General features: G+C 36.4%; 1 protein-coding gene across 1 annotated transcript in view; it reads left to right on the top strand.

Annotated features, from left to right (window-relative positions):
* Positions 1 to 12,984, top strand: part of LOC311622500 (putative ATP-dependent RNA helicase DDX60) — an 89,312-nt gene that overhangs the window by 45,023 nt on the left and 31,305 nt on the right. Inside the window, exons 20-24 of the mRNA XM_084883725.1 lie at positions 2,449 to 2,564; positions 3,799 to 3,941; positions 4,033 to 4,142; positions 11,104 to 11,208; positions 11,814 to 11,942. Of these exons, the coding sequence (XP_084739851.1) occupies positions 2,449 to 2,564; positions 3,799 to 3,941; positions 4,033 to 4,142; positions 11,104 to 11,208; positions 11,814 to 11,942 (603 nt within the window). The remainder of the gene's footprint in view (positions 1 to 2,448; positions 2,565 to 3,798; positions 3,942 to 4,032; positions 4,143 to 11,103; positions 11,209 to 11,813; positions 11,943 to 12,984) is intronic.

Raw genomic sequence — 12,984 nt, 5'->3', positions numbered from 1 at the left:
TGTTTTGTTTTTCTCTCTCTCTCTCCCCTTCTTTCTTCCTCTCTGAAATCAATAAAAGTATTTTTAAAAAAGAAATAGTTATTCAAAGAAACTTAAAACATTATGTATATTTATCTTTTTGTTAATCCTCTCCCAATGATAGTTTTTTTATTGATTGTTAGAGAGAGTGGGAGGGAGAAAAAAAGGGGGGATAGAGAGAGAAAAACATTGATGTGAAAGACACACATAGATTGGTTCCTCCCACAGGCAACTGTTCCAACTGGGCTGGGAATCAATACTGAAACATGCTCTTGACCAGTAATCAAACTCAAGAGCCTTTGGTGTGTGGGCCAATACTCTACCCACTGAGCAACACCATCTGGGTGAAACTTAAAACATCATAAAAAGATATATTCTATTGCTTCAAGGAAATTTCAATTTAAAGGGGAAAAAGAGCCTATCTAATAAAGGCAGAATATGCAAATTGACTGTCACTTCACAACAAAGATGGTGGCACCCACAGCCAATAAGAAGGGAATATGCAAATTGATGTGACAAAGATGGCACATGGCACATTGTTACCATGGCACTTGTGTCATTACCATGGTAACAATGCAGGCATTCCACCCCACCTCAGCCACTCCAGGCCTCTAGACAGCTTGGGAAGGTGGAAGGTTGCTCCAGGCTGGAGTAAAGGCAGAAGGCAGTGGCCAGAGCAAAGGCCTGGGTCCCGGGTGCTGGCAGGCAGGGGAAGGAAGGCCTAGTCTTGCATGAATCTTGGTGCATCGGGCCTCTAGTGATATCTATATTTAACTTAGCTTTTTCTATTATAAATTTGGAGCTACCAAGCAGGCTGTGCTTTTGATTTGTTTGATATTGATTTTTGGTTAATCTATATGTATTGCATCTTAAAGACCTTGAATATCTCTGCTCAGAAAATGTCCAAAAATTTTATCTTTGAAATCTAGAATCTTGAGTTGTACTTTAATCTCAAAGCTATGAAACAATATGACATTTTTATGTAAGAGTAAAGCTGAAAAATTTTGAAGGCTAATATCTATTCTGATAGCGTCAGGGAAATGTGCTATTTAGTACAAAGCACAAAGTTCATATTCAGGAAAAGTATATACAATATTATTTGACCAGGGAAAAACCAAATGGGCAAAATTGGGAACATTTTTAACTATGTGGCTCTGATGGTGAGTCCTTTCCAGTTGATTGCCAGGTGCCATACTTTCATCTGTTTAAAGAAGAACACATTTGAGAATCTTCTCTGAGTCTAGTTGAATTTGTTTTATTTGGTCAAAAGACATTTATTTATGTTTTCAGCAAATATTTAAGGAGTGCCTCCACAATGCCAGGCACTATTGGTGCTGGGGATGCCCCTGTCTAAGGTCACAAGACTAATTGACAAAAGGGAATGAAACAATTAAGCGCACAGATGACTATTCCAGCCCATATTGGTACATGTTGGGAAGAAAAAGAGGGGCTGTTGTGACTGTGATAATGGTAGGGATGGAGGAAGGAGAACAGCCCTGGAGTGGGCAGTCAGAAAAGTCTTTCTTTAAAAAAAAAAAAAATTGATTTTTTTATAAAGAGAGGAAGTGAAAGGAATAGAGAGTTAGAAACATTGATGAGAGAGAAACATTGATCAGCTGCCTCCTGCCCAACCCCTTTTGGGGATGTGCCACAACCAAGGTACATGCCCTTGACTAGAATTGAACCTGGGACCCCTCAGTTCGCAGGCTCTATCCACTGAGCCAAACTGGTTAGGGCAGAATGTTTTTCTAATAGAGTCGCATTAAGCTGAACTTTATACAGGTTGAAGAGAGGGAATAAGCATTTTAAGCAAAAGGAACAATATATGTGAAAGCCCCAGAGGAAGGACGTTCTGTTCAAGGAATAAAGAATAGGCAGAATGTCTGGAGCAAATTTGGCAGAAGATGGGAAAGAGTGGCTTGAGATGAAGCTCAAGAAGCAAGCTGGGACCAAAGCATGCTCGGCATTATGTATCTTGTTAAGGAATTTATATTTTATTCCATATGTAATGGGAAGATATTGAAGGAGGTCAATTAGAGACATGGCCTAACTCACTTATCCTTTAGATACATCATTTGGCTGTGATGTGAAGAATGTAGGGGGCACAAAGTGGGAAGCTAGGAAGGTAGTGTGGTAGTGCCACCAAAAAGTGATTGTGACTCGGTTGGCTGTAGGCATGGGGAGAAATGCATAATTCCAAATAACTTTTGAAAGTAAGATAAAGAGGGATTATGGATGGATTGGTTATGAGGATTAGGGAACATTTATGTGTCAAGATTTTCTATTGCCTGAATTTCTGAATATGTATATACATTCAGCATGGTTGATGAAATGTGATAGGAAACTATGTAGGAAATCAGCTTCCATGCCTTATTCTCACGTGCTCTTTTTAAATGAACTTTTCAATGGATACATTTTTGTCTTTAATAGGTCCATTGTCTTGGTGGAGAGATTGGAGCAGAAGTTTGGGAACATCTCCTTGTGATGATTCGGTGTCCCTTTCTGGCTCTTTCAGCTACAATAAGCAACCCTGAACATCTCACTGAGTAGGCATTAGGTTCCCGTTTGAATAGAATGGCTCTCTATTTCGAACAATTGAATATCATATTTTCTGTATGGGTTCTGAAATGTCTCATAACTTTCTGGTGAATTTGTTAATTTATCTGGGAATATTCAAGGAAGGAATCTACTAGCACCTCCTGATGGGTGCTGAGCAAGACCACACTCTATAAGGGAAAATCAGTGACTCTCCCAAGATCTGCAATTAAGAAATTTTCCCTTCTGGGGAACATTTTTTTTTTCGTTTACCTGTTTTTTCCCTTTACCAAAAAATAAAAATAAAATGGAATAATGAGACACTCTCTCATGGACCTTGAGATTTCTTATATTGTCCCATTTTGTGGATGTTTAAAAGATAGAAAAGCTGTATTAGTTGAAAGCCCCATATCATTTTGACATTGGGCTATATTTTTGCCCACTAATAATAACAACAATTAGAGTAAAGACTCCAATGTACCAGATATTGTTCTAAGTGCTTTGCATGTATCAATTTATTTTAAATGCCAACAACCCTTATGATTTACTAGTTTGATCTCTTGAACGCATAATAATCTGGCCACTTATTGTATATCCTATATAATAAAAGGCTAACATTTTCACCAGCAGGCAGGCCAGCCAACCGCCCATATCCCCTTCTCCTGGCCAGGCTGGCCAGACCCCACCCATGCACAAATTCATGCACTGACCCCATACACACACACACACACACACATACACACACACACACACACACTCACTCACACTGAATGGCCACTCAGTGTGTGTGTGTATGTGTCTGTGTATATTTTAATTTTTATTGATTTAAGAAAGGAAGGGAGAGGGAGAGAGATAGAAACATCAACGACGTAGGAAAATCATTGATCATTTGCTTCCTACATGCCCCATACTGGAGAGATTGAGTCTGCAATTGGGTATGTGCCCTGACCAGGAATTGGACCGTGACTTCCTGGTTCATAGGTTGATGCTGAACTGCTAAGCCATGCCAACACTATTATTTCCATTTTAAAATGTAGTAAATGAGGCTTAGAGAGATTAAGTGATATAACAAGAGTCATAGCCAGTAATAAGGAGGTTGGAATTCAATCTCAATGTGTCAGGTTTCAGGGCCTATTCCCTTATGTACAATTTTTAAGGCACATGACATTTTTGATATTAAAAAGCGTTACATCACAGAAAGTAGTTTCATGTTATGCCTAAATAATATGTAAATTTATTTTTAAGGTGGCTGCAAGCAATAAAACGGTACTGGAAACAAGCAGACAACATAATAGAAAAGGATACTGCTTCTAAAAGAAATGCTGGCTCGCGTGCTAATTTCCACAAAGACCACTTTCAAATGAAGCAATCATATAAAGTTAGACTTGGTATGTGTGAGACATCCATGGGAGTTTTATTTTGTACTTTAAAATTATTCCAGCCATGTAATAATTGGAAATTCTCTCTCTTCATTCTTAGTGCTCTACGGAGAGAGATACAATGATTTAGAGAAGCATATATGTTCAATAAAACATAATGACGTTGACTTTGATCATTTTCACCCATGTGCTGCACTAACAACAGAGCATGTAAGTTATACTTCAGCCATCTTTGCTCCTAGTAACATAAAGTGTATATCACAGTTGAAAAGATGCCTCGTTGGAAACTTATCAGAGTTGAGGTATAGATACTGTATAACAGATATTAAAACTTAGTTTTAAAAATCACAAGAACAAATTTTATAGTTTTCATTCTTTGTTTAATGGTGCCTGTATCCATAAAGCTTAAAAATGACCGAAACTTTTATCCTTAAATATTTTTTGGTTAATTTTAATTATCCTTGGACATTATCTTTGCCCATTTTCTTTCTTTTAGCACCTCTGTCTACCTGTTCACTTCTCTGAAACTAATTCTTTTCTTAGTGTAGTTACAAAGACATGTGGTCAATACCTAGCACTATGAATTAGGTTAAGTAAGGAAAAGAGACTTTTCACTAGCTTATTAATTACATCATGTTTTTATTAGTTGTGAAGCAATAACATGGAAGTCATAAGAGGACTTCATTTTAGTGCTGGCATTTGAGTGGGGGAAGATTTCTTAATTTTCTTGTGTACTTTTCTTCCTTTCTCATATATTCCCAGGAATGGCTTATGCAAGCTCTGGTTGCTTCTCAAAATGATAATTAGTTAATAGTTTGTCTTCCTTCCAAGACTTGGCAAATAATATATATTTTAAATTTTGTTGTCACATTATGCCTTCTAATATGATAATTTTTAAAGTACATGAAACTTTAGATATCACAGGAATTAGTTCCATGTCCTGCATGGTATTTCTGGATCCATCAAACTAATTTAGATAAATCAGTAGTAAAGATAATTATGATTTTGCCAAGACTGCAGTAGCTTTTTTTTGGAAATGGCTGAATGAACAGCTCTGAGCATGGCTTCTTCTATGACCTGGCTCCAAAGTCCTTTCCATTCATCCACTTGATGTATCTTACTTCATTACTTATATTGTTCCTGGAACATTTCATCCCAGATGTCAAATGCTAGTTGTCCAGAACCTGTTCACCTCTTATGACTCTTGTAATGTGAAATCAATTTAGAATCCTCCTGTGACTTTCTTAGTTGGATGTAATAACCTTCTCTTCATAGTACCTTTTCTATATTTCTTATATGGCAATAATGATGGCCAGCTTGCTGCTAAAGCTGTTCACATGCATGTCTTCTTTATCCTACTAGAATAACTCCTTGAGATACAAGCTGTGTCCTTAGTCCCTAACAGACTGCTGGGTATATAAAAGTTCTTACTACATTGATCTATATATATATAAAAACCTAAGCAACCATTACAACTGGTTGATCAAATGACTGATGGACTGGCTGGTAGCTTTGATGCTAGGGGACAGACGCTCAATGCAAGAGCTGCCCCCAAGGGTCAGTGTGCTCCCACAGCCTACCAAGTTCCCATAGTCCCTCCTCTTCCCTAGACATCCCTAATTGGCCACAGTCACTGGCCAGGCTGAGGGAACCCAATCAGTGCACGAATTTGTGCACCAGGCCTTTAGTATTAAATAAGATAGCCAGCCTAAGTCAAGCACTTACTTTGTGTTCAAATAATTTTGCATATTTTGTCTCTTTTAACAATCACAACAATTCCAGAGCTTGCTCTCTCCTCCCATTCCTAAAGAATGACCCATACAAACTCTGGTTATCCCTGTATTCTGAAAGACCAATTGAAGGAATACCTGAATGAGGGGATGAATGAGAATAACTTTATAGTGTTTGGGCTATGATGCAATGGCTTCTAAAGGCAACTGAATGAATCTTAATGATCGTGATTTTCTAATTGGATTTTATTTGGATGTTTCTCTTTTGTGCTGCAGTGGCCCAATTCAAAATCAAAATAAAACAAAAATATGGCTAAAATTCCAGTGACCTAACCTAAACCCCAAACCAGAATATAGATGATAAGCCACACATTAATAATAAAATAATTCTTTTTCTCTTCTTCCCTATTCCCTTATCCCCATCATTATCTGACATTTTAAAAACAGCATAGTATTTTTTTTAAATTATTTTATTTTGCGTTGGATGGTTTAAGGCAGGTTATCATGAAGTAGCAACGAGTCCAGCGGTTTGGAGTAGTTGACAAGATTGGCATTTTGGTCCAAGTGCCTTTCCTCTATTTTCAGTAGCTATTAATGGAATAACTGGAAAGCAGTGGAACTGCTACTATGTGCTCTGACCCCATATGACTTCTGCAAAGGTCATGGTGCTGAATGAGTCTTCTTAAGACTTCTAGACTTTTGCCACAGGAATACACACAAAGGTGTTGACATTATTAACTGCGTTTTGACAGCTGTGTATGAAGCATGTGTTTATGTAGCATACTTCCTACAGTAGCAGGGATATAAAGCGAGTAAACCTTTGCAAATGAGCAAATCATTGTGTATTACATTTGAAATTAATGTGAAATTGCTGAGTGGTAAGAAATAACATAATACGTTGTGGCAACATAAAGAGAAGAACCACCGCGTTTGGTCATCTCCTCTATAGCTCTATCATAGAAAAGGTTTCAGAAGGGAAGGGGTGGGGCAGAATGAGGAGCTGACCTTAATCCAACTGAGGGGAGGGAATTGCCTTCCATCCATATAAGGCTTGCTTCTGGCAAAGAGCAGAGTTTGGCCTTTGCCACCAATTATGCCACACAGGAGCAGCTGCTGGCTCCTGGACAGCTAGGCCCCAGGAAGTCCTTGCAAAAACTGTGGCCTATCTCTGTTCAGAACGATCAATGTTTACCATCACTTACAGAGTCAGAAACAATGCACTTTGCAAAAATAATATCATGGTATAATACCATGTGCTTACAAGTGAAGAAGGTTGCAAACCTATGACTTTTACAAAAATTAAATTTATGGAGTGCCATTGATTCATGACATTATATGTTACAAGTGTACAATTGTATAATACACTGTGACCTTTGATTTCTCTTTCTTTTTTACCTAGACTGGCTAAGTTTTGCCAGCTCATTAGTCACTTTATAGTGGAGGAAAACCAAATTAAATTCACAGCTTTTGGCCATAGAAAACTTAATATGATTTTTAAAATTAAGAACTATTTTTTTGATTAATCAATCTCATTGACAGTTGGGGCATCAACTATGTGCCAAGTATTTTACTAAGCCTATTATGTGTATTATCTAACTTAATTCCTACAACAAATCTATGTCATTGGCAGAATTGTCCTCTGTTTTAGAAATGAGGAAGCTCAGACTTTTGAACAAGGTTAAGAGATTTAAGAAATCATAACTACTCTAGTGACCATAATAGAAGATTTAAATCTTGAAAATTATGATAATTCTTGGATTGGTTTTATGTTTTTATTTTAATTTAGGCAAAATAAATTACCATCTTATGGTAGTAATAATAAAAGAACAAAATGCTAATGTTCCAAAATAATATATTCATTTGCTATTTTGATATAAATGGGGCCTTATTATCAAGCTAGCTTTCAATGCTCAGACTGAGAAATGCTAAATGATAAATTGATGTAATTGTTTGCATCCTCTATAGTTTTTACAAGACTAATTAATTTTTGATTGAAATATATTTGACTTAAAATATTGTGTAAGTTTAAGGTGTATAGTGTGTTGATTTGATTCATTTATATATTGTAATATGATTGTCATTGTAGCCTTAGCTAAAAACTCAACTAAACCACATAATTATAATTTCTTTTTTGTGGTGGGGATAATTAGATCTCATCTCAGCATGTTTGGTGTTTGTAATACAGTATTGTTGTCCATAATTACTATAGTGTACATTAGATTTTCAGGATGTATTTACTAGTTTTATAAGTTTAAAAAACATGTGCTAACTTATTCTATCTGATTTTACTATAGTCTGTAAAATGAGAGTACAAATATTTTAATTCCTACTTATTGATGAGAAACTAGCATCATAGTAGAATTAGAACTAGATCTTCTGACTCAAAGTCTACCAACTTTTCATTCTACCGAACATGAGAATTTTTTTTCAACTGTGTTGTAGTGGGAATGGCTTATTTATTTATTTATTTATTTTAAAATATATTTTATTGGTTTTTCACAGAGAGGAAGAGAGAGGGATAGAGAGTTAGAAACATCAATGAGAGAGAATCATCGATCAGCCGCCTCCTGCACACCCCCTACTGGGGATGTGCCTGCAACCAAAGTACAAGCCCTTAACTGAACTCGAACCCGGGACCTTTCAGTCCACAGGCTGACACTCTATTCACTGAGCCAAACCGGTCCTGGCAGGAATGGCTTTTTTAGCCCAGAGTTTATAAACCTGAGTTTCATAAGGTGTTAACAGCTATTTATTGAAACAGGTATCCTATTTTCAAATAATTTTAGACAAATCTACTTATAGTTCTTTTTTAGAGATTTAATGTTTCCAATGGGAAATCTTGAAGAAATGTATTTAATCAGACACCTGTGAGAAAGCACCCCTCCTTTACTTTTTTTGGGGGGGAAGGGGTGACATTCTTTTTCTGTGTGTGACATATTCTTATTTTTATTGTTGACTGATGTTCCCTTCTTTTCTTTTGAAGAATACCTATTAACATCTCAGGCATCATAGTCTCCCAGGCAATTGATTTGTAGCAATAGTGGTTTAAAACCAGTAGAAAATATTACAATGCATACTTTTTGAGAGCAGGAATTTTTATTTATACTTTTAAAATATTTGTGGAAAAAATGAATGACATACATATCCAGAAAGCTTAAAGTAGAGCCATGTGACCTGAGGAGAAGTGCCTTACAAGTAATCTGATAGCCTTAGTTTCATTTTTATATTTTGAGTTTATTGGGGTGACAGTGTTTAACAAAATTATACAGTTTCAGGTACACAATTTTATTGCACATCATCAGTACACTGAATTGTGCGCTTGCCACCTCAAGTCAATTCTCTGCCTATCACCATTTATCTCCTCATACCCTCCCCACCTCCCCCTTCCCACCTTTCCCAGCAATTACCACGTTGCTGTCCAAGTCCATGAATTGTATCCTTTTTCCCCCTTCTTTTTCTCATCCTTCTGTCCCAAAAGGTGTCTGTTCTCTATTTATGAGTCTGTTTCCATTTTGCTTGTTAGTTCGTTTTGTTTGTTAAATTCCACATATGAGGGAAATCATATGTAATTGTCTTTCTCTGACTGGCTTATTTCACTTAGCCTGATGCTCTCCAGGTTCATCCATGCTGTCACAAAGGGTAAGCTTTTTTTCTTTTTTATGGCCAAGCAGCATTCTATTGTGTAAATGTACCTCAGCTCTTTTATCCACTCATCTACTGATGGGCACTTGGCCGGCTTCCAAATTTTGGCTATTATAAACAACTAGAGGCCCATTGCATGAATAGGTTTGTGCAATAGGCCTTCCTTCCCTTGGCTTCCAACACCAGTTTTCCTCTGGCACCCGGGACCCAGGCTTTCACTCCAGCCAGAGTCTGCCTTCCTCATCTTTGCTACAGACTCCTGTAGCACTCCACTCCTGTTGATTCCTTCGCCCCATGTACTCCCTCTTGTAGCAGGCGTCCTGCCCCGCATGGCTATTCTGTGCGGCTGGGGTGGCACCATCTTTGACCTTCTAATTTGCATACTCACTCTGATTGGCTGTGGGCATAGCGGAGGTAGGTATGGTCATTTTACATGTTTGTCTATTATTAGGTAAGATTCTGCAATGAACATAGGGTGCCTATATTCTTTTGAATTACTATTTCAGGTTTCTTCTGAAGTGGAATTGTTGGGTCATAAGGCAGGTCCACTTTTTTTTTTGTTTTTTTGAGGTAATTCCGTACTGCTTTCCACAGTGGATGCAACAATCTGCATTCCCACCAACAAAATTCCCTTTTATCCACATCCTCACCAGCTCTTATAGTTTGTTGATTTATTGATGATAGCCATTCTGGCAGGTGTGCAGTGATGTTGTGATTTCAATTGGCATTTCTCTAATAATTATTGACCTTGAGCATCTTTTCATATGCCTATTGGCCATGAAAGTCTCTTTGGAGAAGTAACTTTTCAGGTCCTTTTTTCGTTTTTAAATTGGGTTATTTGATTGTTTTTGGTATTCAGTTGTATAAGTTCTATAAAATTTGGATATTAAGCCCTTATCAGATGTATCATTGGTGAATATGTTCTTGCATTCAGTGGGTTGTCTTTTTATATTGTTGATGGTTTTCTTTGCTGTGCAAAAGCTCTTTAATCTGATATAGTCCCATTTGTTTATTTTTTTCTTTTGTTTCCCTTTCCCGAGGAAATATATCAGAAAGAATATTGCCATGAGAAAAGTCTGCAATTTTATTGCCTATGTTTTCGTCTAGGATTTTTGTGGTTTTGAATTTAACATTTAAGTGTTTAATCCATTTTTAGTTTATTCTTGTGTATGGTATAAGAAGGTGGTCTGGTTTTATTTTGATTTTTTTGCAGGTATTCCCAAAACCATTTATTGTGTAGACTATCTTTACCTCCATTGTATGTTTTTGCCTCCTTTGTAAAACATTAATTGACTTAAAGAGGTGGTTTTATATCTGGGCTCTGATAGGCTTAGTTTTAAAGATGACCCATCATCTTGGAACTTAGGCCAATAAAATTGGCAACTTTTAGCCTTGTTTGGTCCTCAAAGCAAATAATCATGTTCATAATTAAACCATTTTAAGTTTCTGCTGCTGAATAGAACTCTTGGGTTTTTTTTTTTTAGTTTTTTTTATTATTATTTTTTTATTTTGTCCAAACTGAGTCCATAAATATTTTAGCTTTCTTGTACTCTGGTTTGAGTTCAAAGTTCTTAGAAAATAATACAAAAACTTTCTGGAGGCCCTTCTCCCTCCTATTTCAGTAAATCAGGGACACTCTTGGTTAGTATTTATTTATTTATTTATTTTTGCATCTAGCAATCATCAACATTTAAACATTTTAGCTAAGTGGTATTGTGTTCATGATAGTGACTATGAGGCAAAGGTTTAAACATAAAATAAAAGGAATATTAAAACATTCAATTTAATTTTAATCCTAGATTGAAATATATGGATTCCCTTCTGATCTTACCCTTTCGCCCCGAGAAACCATCCAGCTTTATGACACTATGTTTGAATTCTGGAGAAGTTGGCCCAGGGCCCAGGTAAGTAATAATTATGCAATTAATTTGAATTCTGTTACAGTGGATGGTAACTTTGCTTTCAGAAAGACAAACTCTTATCCTTTCTAATCACTTGCCTCTGATCTCTTAAAATTACCAATGGACGCTTTCTAAAATACAATTATCCCTTCTCAGACATTTTTCATTCTAACATTATATGTTTTACTTGAAAGGGATGGAATGTCATTGAATTCCTGAAAACATTTGTTCTTTCAGTTTCTGAGATACTTTAGTCTCCTCTTATATCTTGGATTTATGTACCTCAATGTTCTTTCATTGTCCTTCCTTTCCTTCCCTATGGCTCTGATTGCTGCCTGTTTTTATCTGTTTGGCTTTGCTCTGAATTCTTTCCTTTAGAGAGCTCAAGAGCTCATTTATTTTACTAGGATTCTGTACTAGAAACTGGGGGGGGGGGGTGGTGGCGGGGGGGGGGGGGGCGGTGGCGGGGGGGGGGGCGAGGAGTTCAACAGCCTATACTTTCAAGTAGCTTATAATTCTGTTAATGAAATACATAATTGAGAAACATCTTTGAGAGTTTTTTTTTCTTCTTCATGATTTTATTTAATTTTGTGGTATTTCTTTTCAAGAAGTTGTGTCCAGAGAATTTCATCCATTTTAAGAATAAAATAGTCATTAAGAAGATGGATGCTAGGAAATATGAAGAGAGCTTAAAGGCAGAATTGACAAATTGGATTAAAAACGGCAATGTAGAGGAGGTAATTTCCACACATATTTTTGGTGAAGTACCCTCACCTCTTTGTTTTCTTGAGTTATTTTGCTCAGTCATTATTATTTTCTAGGCTTTTTTAATCTTTAATTTTCATTCTAGGATTATAAGCTGAATACAAAGTCTAGTGATTCTGTGGTAAAATAAAAGGAAAGGCAGGAAATTGGTCTTTGTCTCCTTTAGTATGTCACAAAAACTTATTGGTTCCTGATAGATGGTTTAACACTTAAGAACAGATGTGTCACTATCCACTGAGTCAGTGATCTTGGTGCTATGGCAATATGGCTATTGGAATCATAGTTAACAGTAGCTGAGAAGACTATTTTACTTGTTTTTTTTTTGTCTTGGATATTTTTAGTGCATTGAAATTTTAATTTTTATAAACTATTTGTGTATTGGAACCTTCACCTGGAGTCAGAAAAGTTATGCATATTTATTTTAAGTAATCACTGGTCTTTATAATTTTGAAGTTAGTTTTATTGCCACATATTGGAGTTTCTGATTTTTGGGGAGAGATATATATATTAGACTTTTTTCATGTGATTTTTTTCTATTATATTTTAACTTAGAGGATCTCCCCCCTCCCCCAATTCGGAAATATAATATATTTAATTACTGTTTTAAAATTCTCACCTGAAGATATGTTAATTTTATTAATTTTAATGAGAGAGGAAGGAAGAAAGAGAGAAGCATCGATGTGAGAGAAACATTAATTGGTTGCCTCCTGTATGCACCTGGACCTGCAACATAGGTATGTGCCCTGACTAGGAATCCAACCACAAGCTTATTGTATAGGGCAATGGTCAGCAAACTGCAGCTCGTGAGCCACATGTGGCTCTTTGGCCCCTTGCGTATGGCTCTTCCACAAAATACCACAGCCTGAGTGAGTCTATTTTGAAGAAGTGGCATTAGAAGAAGTTTAAGTTTAAAAAATTTGGCTCTCAAAAGAAATTTTAATAGTTGTACTGTTGATATTTGGCTCTGTTGACTAATGAGTTTGCTGACCCTTTGTATAGGGGATGATACTTCAA

This window comes from Pipistrellus hanaki (assembly GCF_964339955.1).
Source record: "Pipistrellus hanaki genome assembly, chromosome: 5".
Classification (NCBI taxonomy): Eukaryota; Metazoa; Chordata; class Mammalia; order Chiroptera; family Vespertilionidae; genus Pipistrellus; species Pipistrellus hanaki.
The sequence above is the reverse complement of the archived record's forward strand: the minus strand, read 5'-3'. Positions and strand labels throughout refer to the sequence as shown.